Source organism: Acanthochromis polyacanthus, chromosome 8, assembly GCF_021347895.1.
Source record: "Acanthochromis polyacanthus isolate Apoly-LR-REF ecotype Palm Island chromosome 8, KAUST_Apoly_ChrSc, whole genome shotgun sequence".
Classification (NCBI taxonomy): Eukaryota; Metazoa; Chordata; class Actinopteri; family Pomacentridae; genus Acanthochromis; species Acanthochromis polyacanthus.
Genome location: NC_067120.1, coordinates 32,839,053 through 32,865,993, shown reverse-complemented (window position 1 = coordinate 32,865,993; position 26,941 = coordinate 32,839,053). Strand labels below are relative to the sequence as shown.

The window sequence follows — 26,941 nt, the reverse complement described above, 5'->3', positions numbered from 1 at the left end:
TATGAAAAAGATAGATTTATTTAATGACAAATTAAAACAGAAAATAGTCAAGGACTCGAGGGAGAGCAGCAACATTACTGAGACTCCACGTGAAGAGAAAGTGAGAGATGATTGGCTAAACCTCCCTCCTCCTCCAACAACAACAAAAAAAAAAAAAAAGTAAAAAGGGGGTGAAGAAAAGACTTACCACACAAACAAGAAGACAGAGACAAATAGATGAAAACAACCCAACTCTGGAGACAAATCAAAAAAAAAAAGAACAAACCTTCAGAAGAACGACACAACTTGCTTTTTAACTACAAACACTGAAGTTTAGCCACAAGTTTTACAACTGCCTTTTTAATTTTTGTTTTTAAAATTCAATACAAAAAATGATAATTATGATAATCTCCATTTAATAATAACAATAGCAACATTGTAACGGTACAAACTGTCCCTCATTCCTGGTTGGGTGATCAGTCAATCAGTGGCCGGCAGAAGACAGAGCAGAAACAAAAAGAAGAAGAAGAGGAAAGGGAGAAAACGAGCAGGCTTTTTTTATGCCAGAATCTTTCTCTCACACACAAAAATATCAGGAGTTCTTCTCTCTTGTCATACAAAAAAACTAATTAAAAAGAAAAGACAGACTTAAGAAAGAAACCCGGAAAGAAAAACTGAAATGCAGTGTTTCTTTTTTTTTTTTTCCTTGTTCTGAAAAAAAAACTCTGTTCCTCGGTCGACTCATCCACTATTAGACCTGTGATGCAAGGAACAGATGTGTTTGTGTGAAAATAAACAAACAAAAACAAACTAAGTCCAGGGCTGATGTAGCTGAGGGCCTTCTTCAATCCATACAGTATGACAGCAGAGTCTAATAACTATCAACGACGACAGTCAACTAGTTAAAGATGCACAATCTTTAGCCTCGTGGTGGATCAGGAAGAAATCAAATGAGCTTTTGCCGATTTGTTTTTCCATCCGGGACGCGTGTGGATGGTTTGGGGTGCTACAGTCATCCATGTCTATAGATGACGGTTCCAGTCAGCCATCGATAGCCACGTCGCTCACAGGTGAAAGGTTTTTTTTCTTTTATGGATTCCGGGTTCCAGTCAGTCATTAGCAGCCACAGCTACTGTCGAAGCCCTGCGAGTGGAAACCGTTCAATCCGGGGAGGTAACTGAGGCGGGTGAAGAACAGAAAGGGAGAGCTAGATAGCTGGCTAGCTTCCTTGCACTGACCAGGAGTCCGTGGTGAATTAGTAGCTTGTCGGGGGTGAAGCAGCTTCCAGGCTTTAGAGTTGTAGTGTCTGAAATGTCTGACTGAGGCCGAGAGAAAAGAGACACTAAAATGAGACTGATGGGAGGGGGAAAGAAATCACTCGGAGACAGACACGTGGCCAGGAGACCAGTTTGACAAGCGAGTTTGAACGACTTCTCAGTTTGTGTTTATGACCAATAGAGGGTGAGACTGCATGTATGTGCACGAGTCTCACATGTGTGTGTTTAGAAGTCTACAGCCATCACTACACAGTTACGTCCTTGTGTGTTTATTCATCCATTCATTCATCCATCCATCCATCTCACCCCTCTGGGCCTCCACGGCTGCCCGACCAGACAGTCCAGTTCCACATGTCAAGGGGTGAGGCAGAGAAGGGGGGGAGGCGCCATGAGGTCAGAACTGATTTGACCCCCCCCTAAAAAAATGCCCCCCGAACAATCTGTAACTTTTTGACCCTCTTCTCTGTAAAGTTCTTAGCACATGGAGATGGTGACGTTGATGCCCAGGTTGCCGTTCTCGGCGAACAGCTGTGCGATGGACGTGTCGAACACCAGGCAGTCGCTGTTCATGATGGCGGTGGCGATGCCCTCGTGGATGGAGCGCGGCGTCGCCTCCCAGGTCAGCCGGCGCCGGTGCCCGTTCAGCTCCAGCCGGTAGGCGAAGTTCTCGGCCTGCTTGCGGGTGCCGATGAGCTGCACGATGGCGAAGAACTGCTGGTGTCCGTCGTACTTCTCCTGCTTCTCCAGCACCAGCATGAAGTGGAAGCCGAAGCAGGACTGCATCATGACCCAGTCGACGGCGCCCGGCAGGTTGATGTCTGTGGCCAGAAACACGATGTCCTCGCCCTGGACGCAGAGAAACACAAGTTAACAAAAAAATGGCGGAGTAAAGATATCAGAAAAGTCATAGAATGGAACCTAAAACATTATGGAATGCCTGGCTTCTTCTCTGAGCAACCCAAAAATGTGAATGGTACTGGGAAAAACGGAAATCATTTGGAACTGTATGAGAACACAAGTCTGTAGGTTTTGGATGGAGCAGACGCCAAATGAAGTTTAACCCATAAAAATATATGGAAAACTCGAGAAAGACCTGGAGGATGAACATTTTATACTGACAAGCTTGGACACTTGGAACCCTGGCTTTTATTATATTATAGTATGAAGGCTGTTTTTCTGTTTATATGTTGTTCTGCTTGTTTGTTATGGAAAAAAAGCTAAAGTTAAAAAAAAACACAAGTTAAACAGGTACAGTCACTTATGGGTGTGATGCTTAATTTTAAATCCAAGTGATTTGTTTGTAAGAAAACTAAGTTATAAAATTGGGATTTTAAGGGCTGGTTAATGTCCTAATGGGTCATGTTTCAGTCACTATTTCATACTCAACACATTACATAAATGAACATTATTGGGAATTCAGCTGTATTAAAATGCACTACATGTGAGCACAGAGTAGGACAGAAACAAATCGATGTAAAGAGCCGACACCTGAAGAACAACTCAAAAAATGCTAACGAGGACGCAACGCTGGGCAAGAAATCAATGTCCAAACTGGCAAAGAGTCAAGCAGCCCAACCCAAAAGCAAACACTGTGGGCTAAAGTCTGATCAGTAAGAAAGAGGCAGCAGGAATATGGGGAAAATGACTAACAGTGAACCAAAGGACCAAATCATTTGGATGCAAGTTAGAAGTTTTACTTTGGAGACACTTGAGTGAGTTTTCTTTCTCGTAAAATTCCAGTTTCGTTTGATTATACTGACGTGAATCTAATTTGGTCCGGAGTTTGAACCAGTTTGCTCTGGTCAAAGACAAGTCTGAAAGATCGCTTGTAGGATGCTGTATATGGTGCCTCATATAGAACACCTTGTGCAGAAGTCCGACTGTAATTTCAAGATTCACTTGAGTGATTATTAGTAGACACAAAAAAAATGGTTAAAATCGAAGCAGCAGAGGATGAGAAACATTTATGTTGAGACTCTAATGTGGGCTATCCTGCAAAAAAAAAAAAAAAAAAGACAAAGAACACCGCATCCAACAAATCTTAACTCAACTTGATCCCATCTTTTCTTTTACCTCAGATTCCTGCTAAACCCTAGATCTTAAAAGCACAGTTGTAATTTGTACTAATAAATTCCTATTCTCTCTGCCCCAGCTGAGATAATCTTCATTGTACACTCAAAGCTTCTTCAGACTCTAAGAAGAGATTTTACAGCCATTTAGCAACTTAACTGACATTTAAATCAGTGCAGGATCTTTCTGTTTAAAAGCATTCTGAGGTTCTCTAAATCTTGGCAGGTAAATTAAAATTGGAGAACGCAAACTATAATAATAACCCATTTGAACTAAATAAAACGGTACAATCTGAAGCAGTTCATCTTGAGATCCAGCAGAGGGCGCTCTTTAAATTCACTATCGGCTTGGTGGGGTGAGGTATAGCAATTGCTTTCTAACTGGTCTGGACTAACGACATGCCAACTCAAATTTATTTCAAGTTTGTTTGTTTTTTTTTTTTGGTAAAATGGTGCCAAACCTGAAAACAACATGCAGTAAATGGAGTTTACAGTTCCTTTCTATATCTACTGAACATATAACTGCAGAAAAACAAACACATGTATTAAGACTACTTTGTGAGTGTCTGACCTGCAGCGTGGTGATGGACTTGTGCTGGTGCATCAGGTGAGGCATGACAGCGTCCAGGGAGCCCTGCCACTTGCAGGAGGCGCCGGGGCAGGGGCAAGAGTACGGCCGAAACTCGCAGAGCTCTTCGTGCTCGGTCTTGTCTGTGTGAGGCAGGGTGACTTCGCAGCCCGACGAGGCGTACTTGCAGGGGAAGAGGACAGAGTTGGCCACCTTCTCCATGGCCAGGTTCCTAATGGAGCCCAGGGGACCTCGGCAGGTGGGGCAACAGGTGAGCTTGGGCCGGCAGTTGGAGCATACCTGGGACGAATAACACGAATTAGTGTTTCTGCCCCGAAATATTATCTGAACCCTGAATCTCTTTTTCATTTTCTGTTATCTCGTTGGTTAGAATTTATGGGAGCTGGCAGGGCTCAGTGCAGGAAATACACATTCCTCAGTATAACAAGGAGCACATTTCCAAAGCACAGCTGACAGCTTGGCCTTTACCTTGAACATTTTCCTCGGAGTTACACTCTGGGTCAGACATCAGGCCGCTATCAGACCATTCATTTGGCAGCTGTAGTGAGCTGTGTCATGAACACGATTATGCTTCTGTAGCACTGTTAAGATCTGCAGTTATATGTGAACACAAGTTCAAACTGTTTATCCTGGGACTAGAACACAATGCAAACTGATAATGTGTACTGCTGTTTATGATCATTTCTATCATCTATTTTTATCATCCACTTGGTTTTGTAGCTTTATTTTATTGGTCATTTTATTCAGTTTTACGCCTTATTTATTGCTGTTATCATTTTTGGCCTTGTGTTTCTGGATTGCCCCTCCATTTATCTTTTATTCCATGTGTTCTCTCCCTTATTTGGATGTGTCATTTTATTATTTTATCTGGTGTTGTACCAATTTCTTTTGAAAATCTTTTACCATGTTTGGACTGACCAGCCTTCTGTTGGTCAATGTTCGTCCTGAATATCCTTCTTTTCTGCCCTGTCTGTAACACACTTTGTTAACCCAATTTTTCAAAAGTTGCTATATGAATAAAGTTATTATTATTATTATTACTTTTCTACTGAGCAATCAGCTTCAATTTACACCACAAACATCTCCGAAGATACAACTGAGACAATATTGGCCATGATTACATTGCTAAAAATAATAATATCTCTGATAAAGAGTTGAACATTTTGTCTGTTTGGACAATAAAATCCTGTGAAATAGGAGTGTGCTCTAGTCTGCCGTTTGTACTCTGAAAACTTGCAGAGGAGAAGTACCTGTTTCAGCTGCATTTTGTAGATTCATAACAATGCAATTTATAATGAATAGCATGTTTTTTTTTTTTTGCAAAACTCCACTGAGAAAACAGTATTCATGCTAAAAGCCAGTCCTACACTGTGCCCACAGCTACACTGAACATGTGGTGTATGTGGACTGTGGGCTGAGCAGCTGCTGCATCACTACGCTTAAACTAAAATCAATGAAACTGACTACATGAGGCGCGAGGGTAGCACGTAGGTAAGAATGGACCAGTCTTCTATTTATATTGTTTACACGACGTGTACATGGCCCTTTTATACAGAAAACTGGTCAGTAGCTTTAAATGTAACTAGCACTATTACAGGAAATGTCTACCTCGTATCAAACAGGGTTTCTACTTTGGGGTCTTGATCACCCCGTTAGCATTTCTTAGGCTAGTTGCTTAGTAATTTCACTCTGTGACTAGTCTACTGTAATCTGTAGGTGTTAGCTTATTTAGATTACAAACTTAGAGAAATACTTGGAAATTTCACAACGTTGTGTCAAGTGCTAGCCTAGCCGCGCTAGACAATCCACGGCAACGAATTTAATTCTCTGCCAGGGTGGGTCTAGTTACCCTCCATAAGGCTCGAGGCTGGATGCTCCTAAAACTGGCCGGACCAATCACCATGAAGTGTAGAGTCAAAAGGTGGGCGTAACTAAGTGACGACAGAGGTGCGACGATTCTGACAGAAACAACTAGCCTAGCCGCGCTAGACAACCCACGGCAACGAATTTAATTCTCTGCCAAGGTCGACAACAAAAACGACAACAGTCGTTGAGCTCCATTAGCACCGACTCTGAATAATCTTTCTGTTAACATGTCTGTAATATACTTGAGCTTCACCCATTGACTATAAATAAGGCTTCACCGAACTACCGTATCCTCTGATTTCCAGCGCTCTAGGAGTCTATTCGTTGCGCTGATTGGTTGTATACCTACCCAATTGCTGCAGAGTGATTTGATAGACAACCTTTTAGCCCGCCTCCCTCCCTGTCGAGCGTGCCTAGACCCTTGTGCCTTCAGAACATGGGTCTAGCAGGGCTAGGCTAGTCAAGTGCAGGAACTCAAGACAACAATTCCAAGACGAAAGCTCACCTTGGTTTGATTGTGACTCATAGCAATACCTAAGCTGCAGGTGTAGCAGTACAGACAGCTCTATATACAAGATGTGCTCATTGTAGCCAAAGTAGAAGAGCCATTGTTGTGTTGTTGGATGAATAAAATCCAGATGTGACAATGGGGACGCAGGTTGTTGCTGTTCTTTAACGCAGACCAATGGAAAATGACTCTGGCTTTGAAAAACCAACCGCCACTGGTTGTTGTATTGCGCACACACACACACACCCACACCATCTGGTTTGGTTCCAGGCTGCACAGTACGTACCAGGTGTCCGGACTGGCACTGCAGGATGGGGGGTAGGACATAGTCGAAGCAGACAGGACACTCGAACAGGCTGGCCAGGTCACTGTTGGAGGCTGTGGTGCCTGACAGGGTGGGCACGCGCTGAGATGGGGGGCACTTGGAGGTTCCTGTGGGCAGCGCGGTGGCAGTCTGGCGACTCATTTCTGGTAATGAGAGAGAGGAGGACGGTGGTTGTGATAAAGTGCTGCAGCGGCATCGTATTGTACTGTAACACAACAAAAGGTTTTTAGATCAAAGAAGCAATGGTTGGCTGTCTGGACCTCTCTTTATAGCACCTCTTTCTTAGTCACTGCACATCTATGAGTCACTGTGATTCACTAAAAAAAAAAAAAAAGAGAGAGAGAGAGACTGAAAATGTGGTGAACGCTGCCGAGTGCATCTAGTTAACCTATGTGACATCAAATCAGGTATTTTCCCTTCACTGTAGTCGAAAACAATGTTTCTGGTGACAAATAGTACTTAGATTTACTGACCAAAGCAGTTTAAATTCAATGAGACCACAAGGAAAACTGATGAACAAATTCTCTGCTGCAGAAAACTATTTCTCCTGCTCCCATATGTCAGCTGCACTATTCAGCTTATGTGAGGATATGTGGCTACATGCTGAGCTAATCTACTATCCAGTCTGCAACACTCACTGTTGTTAAAGCTCTCACAGCTATAGAACGCCAAGCAGAGCAACAATCCGCTGTGCAGTACACCTGCAATACACTTCATGCTTAATCACCAGCAAATAAACATTTCAGTCAAATATCCATACACCAAACAGCTTTACTTCTTTAGCGATACACTCACGATGGTTAACCACTAGTACAAATCTCTCGAGACATGTCACATTTCCCAATCTGTGTGACTGATAGAGGCTTTGTAATAGCTTTAATTACTATGCGTATTTGGATGTACAGACTCATTAAAGGGGAATATACATACATAAGCAAACAGAAAACTTAACAGTACATTTGCCTTTAAAACGAGGAGTGAGCAGAGTACACGTCAGTATTCTCTCCATTACAACCTACTCTGTATCTACTATTGTCTCCGCAACAAGTCAGAGCCGCACAGACTTTCTTCGTCACATATAAAAAGAACAACCAGACAGTAAAGTGAACTCAGATGTGGTGTGCGGAGCTGCTGCTGTTTCCTATCATGCTGTGTAGTTGCCTTGGTAACAGGTTTGTGGTTAAGTATGGGATGGCCTGTGGAGCAGAGAAAAGGAGAGGGTGTAGAGAAGAGGCAAGTAAATATGATGTGTAAAAGAATATTTAATGTTGGAGGGAGATCGAGTCATTGGAGATGAAAGGAGGGAGAAAAAAGAAAGGTGGAGGAAAGTAGGAGTGATGCAGCAAAGTTTGAATCGAGCGAGACAAGTAGATAGTGGTAGACAGAATCTGTGTGACCTAAAAAGCTTTAAATTGAACAGGACAAGGGAAGAAGCAACAAAAATGGATGCAGCAGAGTGGAAATAAAGAAACAGGGAAGGACAGGAGGGGAAGAAAGATGTTGTAGGCCTTTTCGGGGCAGCACAGTAGTTTGGGTGGGATGCGTTCCCACCTACTGCGCTACCTGGCTGGCATAGTTCATCCTTTTTATAGCCCTGCCCACAGACAGAGGCAGCACAGGGAGACTCAGAACAGAGAGGAGGAGAGAGGCTAGTTATGTGTGGGAGGTAAAGACAAGAGAAGAGTCAGGTGGACAAACAGCACAGCAATATGTAGACAGACAATACAACAGCTGGGAAATTAACACCCACCAGCAAAACGTTGACCAAGCTTTAGTCATGGCTGCTCAGTTTGGTTAACCTAGCAGCAAATTGAAACATTTTAAAAGGTAATTCCATCATAGCAGGTCTTCTGAAATCATCAGCAATTTTCATCCATTTTTCAAGTGAATTATGTCATTTATAATTAGTCACTGTTTGGGTGTTTCTCATTTTTATAAGCAGTGAAATAAAACTTTTTGTTTCTGGTGCAAAGGTAACTAAGAAAAAGCTCAATTCTAATTAAAAAACAAACAAACGTGGTTTTGAACAACAATTAGTCCAAAAGGAAATCTTTTTAGCTTTTTCAGATTTGTGATTCCTTGTTGACAGTTCGGACCACTCCCAGATGATGTAGTGCAACGGAGCGCCCATGAATACCAAATGTGATGCTTTTAACTACATCATCACGACTTGCGTAAGCATCCCCCTTACTTTGAGCTTAGTACCTGGCAGCGCTGTCAGCAGCCAGGGCTGCTAGGGTAAAGCTTCTCTGCATGCACACATGTACACTGACGCCAACTGCAGAGGTAAAAACTGGATCTAGTCAGAGGCAGTATTAGCTAGCGCTCCCTACGCCTGCCTTCCTGCCTGTAAACACATCTGCTCTGATGGAGATACTGCCTTAGCAGCTATTAATAGAACTTCTTAGCTGGCTAGCATGCTAGCCGCAGCACTAAGAGCAGTGGGACGAAATTAGCTCAGGACATTCAGCTAGGCCAAGGCCAGGGTCACAGTCAGCCAGCATGCAAGACTGAAGTAGTCAGCACAGGGTCGCTTCTTAACTTAGCTAATGCAGCCTAAAGACAAAACTATGAACACAACTGGAGAGTGAGTCATTTGCTGCAGACGGGCAGAATGAGACATTAGGGAGCTTGTGTGCTCCTAAATTCACACATAATAAAGATTTAAGGAGATTATCTTTTCGGTGATGTCTAGGTTGTAAACTTGCACGATGCTCTTGATCGACAAGTTTAATAACTAACTTTAAAAAGGCACAAACGGGTCTCCTTTTATTAACATTGATTCTATATTGTAAACATCTAGCGATAAATACAAAATAACTCACAAGAAGTGCAGTGTGCTAAGCAATATCTTGTAAGTTTAGCTTCTATTGAGGTCATACTGACAATACCACCTTAAATCAAATGAACACCACTGATTTTAAGTGCTTCAGTGAAAGGCAAACATGAAAAAAAGAAGTTCAGTTGCCATCTACTGAAGCACTTCAGATTACCATGACCTGGATAACTTTGGAGCATTTACACAGACATAATACAACTGACCCATAATATGCACTTAAATGTGCCTGTGTGCTGTGATGTGTTTAGAGAAAATAGAAAATATAGGCTCATCAACTTATTATTTTGGAGGAGAGACCAACTACCAGCTGTGTGTGTCTGAGAAGATGTTTGTATACTTTGGGTGTGGCTGATTGGTACCTCTGTCACACACTGTGGAGTACACTGCAGTGCCATCTTACTGACGAATACTGCCTGCATGACTGAATAGAACTAATGTATGGCTAAACATACTTTACTGAAATAGATCAACACTGGACCTCGGCTGAGAGGCCAGAAAAAGGGGAGCAGGATTCACAGTCTCACAGCTGACAACAGAGCTTACAGTACAAGCACATAATATGTATTGTTTTAACTCAACTATTAGGGTTTCACTGATTTAGAGGTAATATTATACAGTCAACTTAGAATTCTGCCAGGGGATCATCAGTCACTGCTGCTCACTGGTGCGCAGAAATGTTTAGAAAAAAAAGCAGCTCAGTTGTGACTGATGTGATTAACACATTGCTTCTGATTGGCTGAGCCATGTGGGATTTTGGCACAGAAATGCCCCCGTAATGGCAGGAAGGCCATGGGAGAATGGCTATAAGCACACAGAAAGCAAAGTTTATGTACTTCAAGAAATGTGTGTTAAATCATTTCTTTGCCAGCTCAGAGTCTTGCGATTCTCCTGATAAAAATCGGATCTTGCTTCGAGAACTGCTACAAAAAGATAGTTGGCAGCACGTAAGGCTGTAACAAGCTGCAACATGCCCAGCTAAAAGAGTCCATGAGGGGGGATAAACATAGCATCACTTGTTCAGTTGGCACATGGGAGGCCAAGAAGGTGACACTGCCAAGATAAAGGCAAAATATAGACGAGCAGGGCCCAGCAGCCTTTTGTTGTTAGCAGGTGGCTTAGAAATGGCTTTTACAGTCTGAATTTACAGTTTACAAAGCTTTTGGGCTTTACTTTTTACAATGTGGATACTTAAGGAGTGCTAGCAGCTTTTTAGGGATGATTTATACCAAAGAAGCTTTATAACAAAATTACACCTTAGACAAAAAGGGTACACTAAAGGTGTGAGAGAGAAAACCTGGGCACAGAGGGGCTGAGGTAACAGAGTGAGTCAGCTATCCAGGTTGAGGGCAATGAGCACACACTGCTTCATGTCAAAAGAGAGGAGGGAAGGATGGCAAAGAGAGGCGCAGACACAAAACAATAACTTAGCACACCGTCCTTGGTGTTTAACAGGAGGGGAAAGAATACTGACTTTCTGCTTAGAAAACCATTTATCACACAGCACTGAATGCATGTTTTAACAAAAGGCAAAATGAAAGGGTTTCACCAGACAGAGGCATCATCTTGCACAAGAGAAAACTGTGTTAGGAGCTGTCCAAGTGAAGCAAATTAAGAGCTGCAAATTTTCAAACTGGAAACAACTCATCCTACGGCATCAGAGGACAAAAAGGAGATCAAGAGAGATGTGGTGGAGTAGCCTGCAGAAAACACTGCTACAAATGAGCCGGGAGACAAATGAAGAGGGCAGAGAAGGACACTAACAGAAACAAATACCCACCTTCGTCCATAAGATTTCCAAATAAGGCTGTCGTCTTCTCTTGAAATGTGGGGACCTCTGAAAATAGAAAAAAAAATAAGAAGGTAAATAAATAAGACTCTGTGGTTACACACATCTTTCTTCAGTGAATAGAATACAGCCTGCCTCTTTCATTTCTGACAGCGTTTAATAACACAGCTCAATTCAGCCTGCATATAAATTTGATTTGATTTTCATGAATGTCATCTCGGTTCTAAGGCTCCATCTGCATTGTGCCAGCAGACAATATGAGATCAGGAAGGGCACTGCCCATCTTGTGCACTTCCATAAACCTAGCAATGCTCATTCAAAGCATTTAAGCCACTTACTGTACCACTAATGCAACGTACATTAGCATGAGACTTGCACACTCATTGATTCATACTGTACTGTGTGTTGGCGCCACACTGTTTTTCCCAGCACTAGTAATTCATATTTAATAAACACAAAAGAGCAAGTCCCTTCAGGATAAGACTCAGCAGTCTACCCGCATCTAAGAGGCACCTCTATGAGGACGGTTCTCAATTTAAACAGAGGGACAGATGGTAGATGAGAGGAATGAAGGCTGGAACTACTCTTTCTTTTTCATTGAAAATCATTCTGAATTTTGCCTATTGACCCATATAATTTGTTATTCTTTGGGTTTACTTTTCTATTCTGCTGATGCAACACAAGCATTTCTCAATATGGGAATCAATGGGATCAGTCTCTAAATGGGGGAGGTAGCCTTTGGCATTAAGTATCAGCCACAAACAATGCAATCCTGACATCTCTCCCCAGGCCACCATTCACACCTCGATTCATGAGAGTCTGCAGGTCGTCAATTAGCCTTGGTGACAAGAGTTTCAGGTGAGTAACGACCTACAGATGGCTTCAAATACCAGAAGCCGCCCAGGAGTCAGTTAAAACTGAGGGAGCCCCTTGGTTAAGAGATGAAACATCTTCAAAAACCAAACAGTAGTCCAGATACCATCAATTTAAGCTGCATGCTCGTGTTAAAGTCTATGATATGCAATTATACTACTGTGGATTACAGTTTTACAAAATGATGCAAAACCTGCTCCTCATCAGAGGTGCCTGCAAGCTGGATAAACTGAACAGGAATTCTTACATGTGCACATATACATATTTTAGCACACAGCTACTAGCCTAGCCGGGCTAGACAACCCACGGCAACGAATTTAATTATCTGCCAGGGTGGGTCTAGTTACCCTCCATAAGGCTCGAGGCTGGATGCTCCTAAAACTGGCCGGACCAATCACCATGAAGTGCAGAGTCAGAAGGCGGGCGTAACTAAGTGACGACAGAGGCGCGACGATTCTGACAGAAACAACCAGCGCACAACAAACAGTTATCTTTTGACTCGGCTTTGGCCACAGCCCTTAAAGATTTGAAGCTAAAATTCAACTTGAAAGATAAACAAAGGACGGCACTGAAGTGTTTCATTGAGAAGAAAGACGTATTTGGACTTATGCCGAGGGGATATGGCAAATCCTTAATATACCAGCTGGCTCCACTGGTTGGGAAGCTAATGGGACTTAGCCACAATCCGCCGGCGCTCTAGGAACTACATCAGCCTATTCGTTGCGTTGATTGGTTGTATACCTACCCAATTGCTGCAGAGGGATTTGATAGACAACCTTTTAGCCCGCCTCCCTCCCTGTCGAGCTTCCCTAGACCCTTGTGCCGTCAGAAACATGGGTATAGCGTGGCTAGGCTACACAGCTACCATTATCTCAAGAAATTTTCATTCTGTTCTTAATACACAATTCTCATTCATGATACAACTTCCAACAGCAGTATTGATTTCCTGTATTTCAGAATACTTAAGTTGCCAGAAACCCCTCCTTTAGCTACTACATTCTGTACCTGTAGCACAGGAGCTGTTAAATGATCCCTGCTGAAACAAACATAAACAGAGGCACTGAAAACCACAACACCCCTGCTTCAACACCTGCAACGCAAACTTGGAATAGCACTACAGATAACTGCTGAAGTAATAAAGACCCAAAACAACAATCGGCCCAAAGTGCAATGTAAAGTTACAAGTTTTGGACATGAGCAGTAATAAAGCAAATAGAAAATGTCCATATGTGTAAACTATCAACAGAATAAGACCACTAGTTTCCTGTCTCCAGCTGCAAAATGCAACACAGAAACCAAATGTAGTGGGATAAAGTATATCTTCTAAACAGTGTGTACCTGTATGTCTGGGAAGTCTGTTTATGAAGCGCTGCAACTTTCCATTAGTTGTAAAGATTTAAATGTGAGATAAACAACTGCAAAGCACAGAAACAAGGTATTCACGTGACTGAAATGCAGCTTTCGAATTTATAATGTCATATCTGTTATCAATACTGTGTAAGCATTCAGAAGTTTGTTTACGGTATGTTTTTTACTTATGTATCAGACATTAGCATTTTGAGTTTTCCTCACTGGTCATAATTGAAAATATGAGGTTGTGACTGTAAACAAAACTTACAGGTAATAAAAACCTAATCTCATTGTCTGGACCTGGTGCTTGTCTTGCCTTGACAAACGAACATCAACATTGAAACCGGAGAACTGCCTTGCTCTGATTGTTGTCCCCGATTACTGAGAGCAAATAAATGCAGCCACTGTTGGGCTAATGGAACAGCACGCATTAAAGTGTGCAGAGAAAGTGAGATCGATTTCGATGCACCTACATTTCTGCTTATTGAACACCAACAGGGATCCCATTTTCATCAAACTTAAAAGATTTCCAAATAAGGATTCTGATTCCTTTCTCAATGCAAAGTAGTTTTTCTTGTCTTTTGCAGCAAAGACTGCACTCCAGTGAGCAAAGTTTATGACAAATCTGACTTCTGTGTTTTGGGCAAAAGTTATGGAGGCATTTTATCATGAAAAACAGCATTTACTGCAAGTCACCAAAGTTAGCCTGAAGCATGTGCCAACTTGCTTTAGACAAAACATAAACACATGCATTCACACGCTACAAAAGCCCTGCACATACATGACTTTAGCTGGACAAACGGGGGAAAACAAGTACCATAAAAGCAAATAGTACGAGATGCAGAAAGATGGCTAATGGTACACTAAATACAGGAAAAGCTAAGTATCCAAAAAGAGAAAGAAACAAGTCTGGAGGCAAACAGCTGGGGGGGGGGAGACAAAGACACAGAGAAGAGGATATAGAAGAAGGAACGAGACAGACAGGAGATAGATGACGAGAGCACGAGCAGAGGGGGAGGCAGAAAAGCCGGGCTTCAACACAAATGTGCCATTCTTTGTTCTCAACTCAGAGCCCACTCTTTCTCTGTCACACACATTGCACAGTCTTCATATACACCATGCAGTGTAATTCACAATGCACGCAAGGCAACACATGCTCAAAGCGTCTTCTGTACTCACCCACACACAAGCTACTGAGCGCATATTCTGTCACAACATACAGAACGCTCACTTTCTGCAAGCCAAACTCTGCACACACAAACTATTAATTTATCAACCTGAAACAAACAAAGCTGCAGTTGGACTGAGAGCAGAGATTAATATTTTACAACACCTTGGCTGCAGCTACAAGGACAGTAGCAGCAAACACAGTGACATGATGAGGTGGTGAGTAAACGTTTCCAGAAATCAGGGCGCGTTCACGTGTATTAGCACTTTATAGCTCATTCACCTTTAGGTTTGTGCACGCTCCTTGTGGCTACACATGAGAAGAGTCTGAACAAGGAGTTCCAAGGTGGAGCTTGCAGTGCTACGCTAGCCGGCTTCGATTTCACTTGGACCACAGACATAGAGGTTGAGCATTTATGCAGCCCCTCTGTGCCATATTTCTCTGGCCTTTTCCATGGAAACCACACACGGTTGCTGCTGCTCTAAACACACCACAAAACAGAGGATCATATTTCTTCCTCCTGCTCCCCCATTTAGGAAGCATAAGCTCATGAGGGTCCAGGGCGAGCTGCAATGAAAGAATGAGGGCTGTGTCCAGGCAAGGGCAAACAAATCCTTAATAGCTGGAAAAATAACTGCCCTCAAGGGAATGGGACAGGAGGAAAGTGCTCACGTGTGGAATCCAAAAAAAAAAAAACAAAACTACAAAATCTCACATGAGAAAAATTTCAAAGTCCCTCAATCGCTGGAAACGTCACGAAAAAACAATCGCTGATGTCCTTAAAGTTTAGCCGGTATCCATCAAACCTGCCAAACTCAATTCAAACTAAAAAAGGAAATCCGATCTGGTGACTGGACGATTATGCTCCAGCACAAAGAAACAGAAACGCTCACAGATTTGCTTTCTGTTGCACTGACAGCTTTGAAAATGCAGTCAGTCTGTAAGCAGTCTGTCGGTGTGTGGTCAGCCTGCCACTCCCTCCCTTTGCCTAATCAGCCACTAGCAACAGAAGGCAACTCGAGGCAGTTTAGCCAACTCACTGTAGATTCAGTCCAACCCTGGGTAATTATCCTGTTGCAAGTTCCACCTCTGTTTCTCCTGGTGCCAGATTTTCAGTAACTGTTCGGCACTGCACCACTGCAGCTTTTAACAGGTATACACTGTTTGAAAACCATTCACCAAAATTGCAGGTTTGAAGTTAAAAAACAATTCCCACATCCAGAAAAAGACTGATTTAAATGACAGAACAAATCCTGTATGGTGTACAGCAGTTCCTAGAAGAATAATCCTTTGCTGATTGGAAAACAAAGCCCCGCTCTCTGGATTTCCTGAGAGGAGAAGACTCGTGAGAGAAGGAAAGTCCCAGATAAAGTCTCTCACTCCCAGACTTTTTTTTCCCCCTTCTCTGTGCTTTTATTCCGACGATGTTCTCTCTGTCCCCTGGAGTGTGGTAGGTGTCACTGCTGCTGGGTGTGTTTGTGCAAAACACAGAGGGCTAAGCTAAGCCGGCATCCAATGTCAGTCCAAACAGAGCATGCTCACTCACACCCTTCCCTATTCTCTCTTGACGACTCCCTACCCAAACACATAACCCTTTCTCCTCTGCTCCACAGATATTTCCTCTCCCTCAAAGAGACTTCAACTTAATTCTTACAAATTTTATTTACCCTCCTACACTTTTTGTTTCAGGTCTCCATTTTCCTCTCTGCGCCTGTACACTTTCCTGCATGGTTTCTCTGCCTCAAGCCTGCATATTTTGCCCTTTTTTTCCCTCCTGGATGGACATTCTCTCTCTCCCTCTCTTTCTCCCACTGGTGTGTCTCTCTTTCTCTCTCTGCCCCCTCCCTTTGCTGGGCTCTGTGGTTGTGCAAGTCTCAGATTTCAGCCTTGTCTGGCTGCAGGCTGTACCACCAGCTGCCCTCATTGACACCATACCTCACTTTCTCACTGCCTTTTCTTTTCATTCTGACTTCCCCTTGCATAGTTTGCCACAGAGTAATAAGCCCTATGTGTAAAATTCAATACCTTTGCATCAAATAATAAGAAAAAACTGTTAAAAACTTGAAGAGCTTGGTGTGTGTTCTGTGTTTTCTCAAGCCTTGCTCTTCAGATTTGCCAAAATCAAAAATAATGTAATGCAATTCTTAGATCAATGATTCAAATGTTAGCTTTTTACTCTCTAGAATCATTCCCTTTTAAACAAATTCATTCTGCTGCACAAATACAGAAACTAGGCTTTCTCTGTCTAACACACACAAGACTGAGGCAAGCAGGAAAAAGAGCCCAAGTAAAAAACCAAAATATCACTGTGAGCCAGGATCTGTCTGTCAGCAAGGGAGAAAGTGATAGCTAGATTAGTGCACAAAGAAAGGGAGACGCTGGCTCTGTTCACATGAGGCACTGAAAGGCATCTTGGGTGATTCAATCCCATAAGGACAGGTCTAAACACAGATGCAGCTGCCATACATGTGTAAGGAGTATGTGCGGTTACTAGAAGTACTGCTTCAGATGAATGTCTAATAGAGCCCAACAGATACATCAGGTGACCAATATTGGTCTTAAATGATAAATCTCTAGCAACATTTCTGTTGTTCAATTTGTGTTTATTTGAAAACTTTCTTGTGAAGAACATGTCGCAAAAAAACATGCTTCAGAAAATGTGCCATTGCTTCCAATAGTCTCAGCACTGTCAGCAGTACATGTAGCAGAGTACACATCACAGCCGAGCAAAATAGTGGTGCAGTCGAGTGCTGTCTTCACTCGCTGCTAGGTAGTTTACTGGAAATTGAATAAACAAAGACTACATCATTTTACCTTTTCAATATAGCTCTGACATAGATATATATACAATGTTTCCTCTAGGATTTTTTTCAGCAGCGGTGGCAGGCTCTCTAGGAACCGTGGCGGCCTAAACAAATGGCAGTTGAGCGCAGATTTTACTTGTATAACCTATTTATTGAATGGACAATTGAAAATAGCTTTTTAAAGGCTGAATGTAAAAATAAAAACAAGAAAAAAAAACATTGAACAAGCTCATCTGAAAATGTACACAGCAGTTACATCATGGTGTGGAGATATTAGCTTAATGCTATCAATTAGTTCACTCACAATAGCAACACTGAGTTGGCACCGGGCCCAATTAACTGAAGCTACCGATATGTTACGTAATGTCAGCTGGCCATCAATATTTTGCAAATGTCTCTTTAACTTGTAAAATCTATTATGAGTTATCTTAGGCTAATAACTTTTCTTCGGTAAGTCACTGCCCTATTTTCCAAGACGACACTCCTCTGACTTTCTCACCTGGTGCCTGTGTGGTCCACGTGACATCACTTTCAAGGCCACGTTCGCGAGGAATTAACGTCGTATTAATACGACCTATGAAAGAGTAGATACTGAGCAAGACAGTTATCTGTACTTTACCTTGGTACTCACGAGTACCCGACACAGTGCAAGACTCTGCTTTGAAAATGGAGACATGCAGCTGTAGCGTATTTGTGACAATAAAAACAAAAGAAAAATTTTAAGAAGCAGCAGCTAGGATTTAGGAATGGCGGCCTGCCACTCCTAAATGAATGTAGAGGAAATACTGATATAAAGAGTGCCAGCCTATACATCTATATCAGAATTTTTAATCCCTTAAAACCATTACTGATCCCTGAAATCCAGTATCAGTCAGGCTCCAAAGTCTAGCACGACAAACTTCGCTAAAACAATGTAATAACAGCAAATAAAACTAGATTTACTTGTACATCACTGGGGCTGAATAATTTTCTTACTATGAATTGTATAGTTTCAAAAACATCAAACAATGGTTAAAAATATAGTTGAGCTTCTCAGATTTTCACTGTTTTAGTCCACGATTTACAAATACATAATAAAAACGTGGAAAAGCAGCACAGCCTCATACTGGAGAAACTGAAACCTGCACTATTGCATGATAAATGATCACTATAGAAATCTATTTTCTGTTCGTTTCCCAACTGATTAACTGCCAAAATACTTTATGTGTCACCAAGAATTTTTCTAATGCCACAGGCAATTAAAATGCAATTTTTTGGTAAATAAACTGCTCCTGGATTCTAGCTTGACCGTGATTAAGACAGACACACTGCCGTACTCCCTCTGCTGTATTCTTTTCACAGTCGTTACACCACATCTGCTCACATTATCACCAGACAATATAAATATAAAGCAGTCAGAAATTCAGGAGCAGAAAAAATATGGGCACAAAGGGAACCCGCTGGGACACACATGCACCCTGCGAGCTATAAAACAACGCTAGTGACACTCGCCAATGCCCAGTGTGTTATTAAAGGGGCAGGGCAGCAGATACAACAATGAGCCATCTGGAATAGGCAGCAGTTCATCTCCAGCGACCCAAACACTTCATCACCTAGAGCCAGGGGTTTCTACAAAGGCGAAGATGGAAAGAGGGAGGGGAGGATACAGACTATTTAAATCGTAAACATGCTTAGCAATGCAGATGCCTGGATTTTGTCATGCCAATAAAGCACCGCTGAAGTGAAATTAAGTCAGAGAAACAACAAGACCAGTGAGCTGGAGATGTAAAAAGGCAAGGAGGTTGTAAGACAGGGTTGGGTTGAGAGAAACACAAGCTCACATTTCCATATGAAATGCTGCTGTCCTGCTGTCTTCTCCTTTGAAACTCTGACCTGTTGTACTACCATGGAAGCAGCTGAAACAAGGCTGAGAGAGAAATGCTTTGATTGCTTAACTTAAAACAAAACAAAAAAAAAACATATCACATGACCTGCCAACTACGTGACATTTATCAGTGCTTTGATAGATCCAATTATCACATTACATGAGGTTTGTCTGGTCTCAGCTGGCTTATCATGACCGAGTACACACTGAAGTTAATTGTAAGGTAAAATTAACAATAAATTAGTTTCCAGTTTCAAGCCTCTTTGTCCATTGTTGATAAAGAAATGGGTGGGAAAGAGATGAGTGTTAAGTCCATTTAAAGTCAGTAACTCACAGATTAGTGCCTTGACAAACTGCTGTGTAAACTATGTCTACAGAATAAAGCATGACGAACACAAGAGCAACACAGCAGGGTGAAATGCATCATTCTGTGTGTTTTCTTTGGCACATTTAGACAATCTCAAGCAGACCGAGTCAGCACAAAACCAGAGGCTACGGCCCGATTCTGTGATCTAGGGGTCATGTTGGCTAGACAGTTTTTCTTTCTGTTAGCCAGCCCAATCTTTATTTAGTTCAGGTTCATCTGTAAGCTCCTCATGAACATCTCTGTCCCAAGAGTAAGTAAAATAATGTTCAAAATGAGAAACATCAGGCTGCTGTGTAGCGTAATGCCTGAGTGAATGATCCAGTGGACATTTTGAATGCACAATTCAGGAGCCAATTCAATTTTAATGAGAGGTTCTCCCATCTGGCTCAGAGCTAGGTAAGGTAACAGGGGAAACCACTCTGAAAACTCAGCGAGCATTACAGACATTTCCCGTATTTAGGAGTGTTTTGGTCCATTTAAGCTCAAGTGCAGGTGCCATGTAGTCCATTTTGCTTCAAGAGACATTAGAAAACCAGGTCCTGTAAGCCTTACATTAAATTTAAGGGTCAGTAAGAGCTCGGGTCAGAGAGAAAGATAAACTATAGAATTGTCCTTGACTCTTGATAGCTATCTTTAGCAGAATGGCCTTCCTTGCTGACAAAGTGAAGCCTTGATAACCCAAATGAAGAAAACTGACCTTCTAATCCATACACCAAACTCACTAAACTACACAGCTACATTTTTAGGATGAAAGAAGGAGTTTGATCACTACAGAGACATTGTGTTAGCCATGAGAGCTAATGTCAACTTAAGATTGTGTATCAGTCAGCACAAGCCTCAAACTAAATCCCTGAATGAAACAAAGCCAACAACATGAGAACATTGTATTCAGAAGCTAATGCTGTCATTTCTTTTACTCTTGCAGTAACCTCTTATCCACAGCAGGAAAAACAACTGGAGGAACAATGCAGTTTAGCAGCTTGTTACCATGGAGAAGCCACACAGAACAGGGATAGCAGGGCAGAGGCAAAACCAACTCAGATCATACACACACAAAGCTGCGCACCTTGTCTGTTTAACACAGATGAACAGACACGCATCATGCATACACATCCACACACAAAGGGAGTGATAAAGCAAGCAGGGACTCCCTCTGGCATTAGTAACAGATCTAGAATTACCCCACTGTTAAAGAGCCAATGAGTCACTTCTGTCTATCGGTTTCTATCGCACACATGCGCACACAGATGCTCATTCTCTCTCACACACAAACACCTCATGCATCAAGCTGGACGGGAACACCTGTCATTCTTGTGAGGACGAACTGTGCTCTGTTCACTGGACATGTGCCGCTGATGTTGTGGCAGGACATTAAAAGATGCACAAGCTGACAAGCCAAGTCACAGATGCAAGTATACAGAAGCACGCAAAGCACCTCATCCACCTCTTGGTGCAATAAATATCGCAAACAGTCACACATAAATCACAAAAATCATCATCTATTGTCGTATTAGGTCAAATACTTTGATAATTACTTTTACCACCATTGGTTTAGTTAACATACATTAAGCTGACCAAACGCAACAAGTCAGGTTGTATCTCAAGATAACTCATCCTATAAATAGTCTTAAACTGGTTTAATTAAAATGTCACTTAAATATGTACAGTGAAGACTATGTCCTGTCTCGTGCCATGTGACACCATGCATGGGCATGCACTCGGGTGGTCAGGTGACAGCAGCAGCAGTACCAGAAGTAGAGAGAGGCTCAGGTGAACCACGCGAAATTCAAATACAAGAGTCAACCAAGGTTTTTGGACACTACGGAGAATGTGACGAAGCACATTTGGAAAAAAGGCCCACCAGTAAAAAAATATCCGGTGCCTAAAAAAAAAAAAGAGGGCATTATCAATCATGTACTGCCTTACAGGTTTCATAATGCACATTTTAAAAAACAGCTTAAGTGCATACATTTTCAATTTCTATGTGGATCAATTTAAAATGACACAAAAATAGGGCTGTCATAACTGTACATGTGTGCTAAAGGCTGGCAACTTCTGGCAAGAATACTGCTGTGCATTTCTAAATAATATTAAAACAGAAACATGAGCATTACAGTCAGGATGAAGTAATTTACCTTCAGGGCTCAGAATACCCTACACCAGGTTAACCAGCCTCATTTTCTTCTGTATGATGGAGAGATAACTGGGCCACAAAGGTCATGTGGCAGACGTCTTAAACAATCAGTACAACCACGAGCCACTACAATCTTCACTGTCAGCGCGCATATGTGGTTACATCATCCTCGCTGCAGACCTGCACAGTATAAATAAATCAGCCATTAAACACTGTACCTACAGACAGCTAGTAGAAACAACCACTGAGGAGAAAATGAAAACACAGAGTGGACGGCAGGTTCTAACCTTTAGCAGTTCACAGAAAGGCCGCATACCAACAAAAGCAGCTGGAGCAGCCATTTACTTCTCTTGTGCAAGAGAAATTCAAATGACTGAGGAATGTGAGAATGGCTCTAAATACAGCACACTGTTAATGCATGTATAAATACTATGCCACTGGGACCAAATACTGCATTAGACATGATAAAAACTACATCGAAAGGGCAGAGGTAATATCAAATCTGACTGACTGAAAATAAAACACAAGCATGACAGCTGCAATAAACACGTGTTTTGACATGTACTATTGCATGTGCAGTCACGTAGTTCAACAGACAAATGTCTATATCATTTGTTTTGCTATGCAATTACTACTATTTGCAAATTTACATATCTACAAAATGCTGTATTTGTTGTCCCTGCTACTGAAAATGCATACTGATGTATGTGGTAAACTATAGTCTACGCAAACAGCTGCAACCCTTTTGCATGCAGCTGCTGAGTTTGTGAAACTAAAAAAAGTTTAATGTCTTTTCTCCCCAACTAAACAAAACAGATCAGTCAATGTACAGTTAATTAACAAGAAACTGTTTGGGCATGATTTGGTGAAAGATGTCACTTTGGTCTGCCTAGATTAATCCCCACTGGCCATAAAACAACAATCTGTTGAGAATGAATGGGATATTGCAGACAAAAAAATAATCAACTGAAAATGAAAGTAATTGTCAGTTGCAGCTGAAAAACCCAAAGCTTCATTTTCTTGTATTTTAACGTGTATGAGGATTTCAAGAGGATGAGTCTTTCCTATCAATGACATAAATCCCTGTCATCTTGGCATCTGTCAACATCCATCCACATATGAAAACCACCCTGGTGGCTACATTACTAAGCCTCTCTAAAAGCTACAGAAAGCCCTCAGGTCAAAGCAAGTTCATCTCTGCTGCTGCATTACAGACATCTAACACTGTACTGAGCAAAGTCAGCAAATAAAAAGATGCCAATTTTTTTGCTCGTTTTTTGCTCACATGACTGTAGTGTTGTGTGTAGATCGATTGATTAGCATGTCCATAACTTGTTAGTTTTCTTTCACTCGTCAGGGCTGGATGTTTCTTAGCCAAATTCTACCAGTTAGAAGAACTGACAACTTACCTAAGGATGTTTTTTTATTTTATTTTATTTAGTTTTTTTTTTTTTTTTTTTTTTTGGGGGGGGGGGCAGCTCACGGATTTTGTGCTCAACTTTGAGACAGAATTCCATTTGCACCTGGCAACCTGGACTTAGCCTGGATTTATTCCCACTCTCACATCTTGTACTTGGTTGTAAATGTGTGATGTCTAGATCCTGACAGCTCTTTAGTGCAGCCTCACTGCTGCAAAATACACAAAATTAGTGTGACATGTAAACAACATCCTTAAGGTACAATACAGAAATCGTGGCTAGTGTTTTTAAGTGTATTTCTCTGGACCCCAAACATCACCGGTTTACATCTTATTCAGCTAATAAGGGCTTGATTTACACCCAAGCCCAAAGCAATGACCTGAAATAAACCACCTGCAAGCACCAGATCAGCTGAAATAGGCATTACAGTTCTTATACGCTGTGCTGCATTTCAAATCTGTTAACAACAAATGGGATCACCCGTCTCTCAATCAAAGGCATGCATCTCTCATGCTCCCCCTGTCCTTAAATGCACAGAAAGTAAAGCGACACTACTGCTGAGCTGACTGACATCTGCCATGTAATCTCACTGTAGACAGTCCAACAGTCAGCTTTACGCATTGCTACTCAAGAATTAGACCATCACGTCATAGGCTGGTGGTCAGAATGTTCTTTGTTCCAGTTTCCCTTAGTAGTGCTGCAAAACAATTACAAATATATATGCTAACAGAGAGCGGTTTGAAATTAACCTCAGGATTAGATGTCAAGATGAAAAAACAGTTTGCAATAATTTACTTGTATTATTTTTGCAGATTTTAACTTGTACGTACGTTACAAAGTGCATTTTGTTTTGACTGACAAGAACATTTGTCTTCGAGATTGGCTGTGAACAAGCAGAGAATTTGATGAATGTTGTTTTAGTAATGAGCCAGTAGCATTATGAACAAAACTATTACTTTTGCACTCAGTAAAGGGCTAGGAAGGTAGAATGTAGAGACACTAGTAGCTGTACAAGCATCATACAGACAACAGACAAAAGCACAGTTCTTCGTCTACAGTTTGACAATGCAGTCAGCGTTTGAATGAATAGTCACGTTAACACTGGAACTACTCTAGAAAACTGACTAGCAGAGCCAACAACCTCTATTATAATACATAGTGGGACACACTTGGCATCTCCCGATAAATCTTTTTTACGAGCACGTGCAATTTGCTGTAAGCTACGTTTACCTATATTTGCGTATTTTCCATTGATGAAATGCAGTCACGGCAGACATCCCATTGAAATACCTGTCACACATTATCTGCATACTACTGCTACAAACATGATGTCGGGCTCTACACTACGGTAGCTGTGCTTGCCAAGTGCTTCAGCATAAATCAGCTTGCATGTGTTGCTCTGCAAACATTAGCATTATTCTACATGCACAATCAGCTCTGGCAATTTAAAACATTCACACATTAAGAATTTACAGTAGCATGTGAGCATCGTTCTGCCAGATTATGTGTAATTAATTTACGTTTCCCCTTTGCACAAAGAGGAATGTAACCTTCGGCTAAGGGACAAAAATTTAATTCATTCAATTTCAGACTGCGAATAAATCATCCATCAATGGATGTGCAGGCCAAAGGTGAGAGCTTTCAAAGTCTTACAGCCATTGTGTACTCTAGTATATACTAGGGCAGCACAATATATCATTACTGCATCGACATTCTGATGTATGCATGTGCAATTTTAAGTATGGTATATCAACTCAAACACATCATGCTACAACTGTTTTGCTTCCTGATGCAAAAACTAAACTCTCGCGGTTCTCATTTTCCACAACTAAACTACAGAAGAAGTCTGACGGAACAGCAGTTACTCCGACTTAAAGAGTCTGAATACAGTTTTTTCTAACTTTATATGAAAGAGAATTTGTTGACATTCAGGCTCCACATGCGCACAGCAAAATGACGCAGGAACAGGAGAGAAAGTAGAAGATGTGGTTGCAGAAAGAAACTCAACATCAACTATTTGCCCATTTAAATCAGCACCACATATCACTGTATGTGGAGTGCAAAACTATGCAAGACAAAAAAACTGCTATGGATGTCTTTGTCAGTGTTAGACTATAGGAAAAAGGCTCCAAATAGCTTTCTTCAGCTTTTTAAAATAATTTTTAGGAGAATATCACAGGAACTGCTGCCTTCAGAAAAGAGATAAAGCTTTGTAAAACCCTTGTTGGATCAGAAACTGTGAAAAAAAATACTATGATAACAATGAAACAGAAACTCTGGAAGCATGCAAGTGATCACTGGACAGAGAAAAGACAATGGTAGAATGTTTGAAGAGAGGATATCTACTATCTTGCTGCCCCTTGAAAAAAAACAACAACACACCAATCACTCAAATGATTAATTCTTTCCAAATACAGTCACTGAAGTCATTTAGTGAACATTCCTGTATTTTCCCCAACATAATATTGCAGAAAACTAAATATCTCAATATCTGCCACCCAAGTATATATCTAGTGTCTCTCTTTTGTGTTACAGCATTGTGTTTGTGTTGATACTGGCGTTACTTTCACGTGTCTGAAAGTTATCCAACTGCTGTTGCACCTTTTAGCCCCAAGCAACTCACTGCTCACGTCTGCAAAGGTACGACTGTGACCTCTCCTAATGCCCAGCTTAGATGTTTCCAACCTCAACCCGAGCAGACCTTGTAAGCTAGAATAAGTGCAAATGTGATCTGCAATCAGCATTTATCACCTGCCTAAAGCAACTTTGTCAAAAGGGTGATGTCATTTCTACAGTTCTGTTAACAGCCGGGCTCATAACTCATCTACAGGTGTCCATAGTAACCATTATGTTCGGCTGCTGCATCCAGAACATACATTGGAGTTCAATAAGGAGATCAGAGTCCTCTAATAAACAATAACTAACTAGAGCTAACATTCACTCGTCCCATTTCGGACAGGTCACACACAGACACAGTCACGGTGAATCCGACTGCGGCCACAGTCGTTACTCCGCGTAAACATTAGTCATCACTTCCTCCACAAAACCCGGTTATCCCGGTAACGCTGCTACACAAAACAATGCCACGACGGGTTTCTGTTGACCTGAACTAACCCACTTTGAAAGCAAAATGGCCTTGTCTGGCAACGCAGACTACGGCGTATCCTAGCAAGCAGTCACCGTTACAGACATACGAGGCCTTGTCTTGCCGTAAAGCAGTCTCCCATAGCAAACCAGCTAGCCGCATCGGTGACTTGTTAGCTTAGCAAGTGTGAACAAGCTAAGAAACCGATACTGTACTGTTATCCATGCACCGTTGAGTCAACGCTAACGACAATATCTGCTCTCAATGCACGCCAATTGATATGCACACCCCAGATAAGAGGCGTTTTAAAACGACAAACGGGCTGGAGACACGGCTGCTTAGCCTCTCGCTAGCCAGCAGGCAGCATTAGCACAGCGCTAATGAAGGAAGCTAACGTCTGCTGTTGTTTTCGCCAACACACACCACACTCGAAAATCTGATGTTTCGCTCGCCACGGCACACCCGCTTACCTCGGGAGAAATATCCTTCGGCTCACGACGGATATATGCGTGAAGGTACGGCGCGGCGATACACACAGGATCCGTCTTTACCGTGTTTCATTCGGTCGCTCAGTGTACACATTGGCACTGCTCCTGGAACAGAGACGAGACGCCAGGCGTTAAGTACCAGCCGCTCTGGA

The 26,941-nt window shown here is 41.9% G+C and overlaps 1 protein-coding gene across 2 annotated transcripts; it reads right to left on the bottom strand.

Annotated features, from left to right (window-relative positions):
• On the bottom strand, positions 1–26,941 carry siah1 (siah E3 ubiquitin protein ligase 1). Of its 2 annotated transcripts, none has more exons than XM_022205703.2 (5): positions 26,772–26,941; positions 11,230–11,286; positions 6,575–6,756; positions 3,897–4,193; positions 1–2,102 (listed from the first exon to the last, which is right to left on the bottom strand). In XM_022205703.2, exons 2-5 carry the CDS (start codon positions 11,237–11,239, stop codon positions 1,731–1,733), a joined length of 861 nt encoding a protein of 286 aa, XP_022061395.1. In that variant the 5' UTR covers positions 11,240–11,286; positions 26,772–26,941; the 3' UTR covers positions 1–1,730. The 2 variants fall into 2 exon arrangements, with proteins under 2 accessions (XP_022061395.1, XP_022061394.1); XM_022205702.2 differs by lacking the exon at positions 26,772–26,941 and adding an exon at positions 14,912–15,435.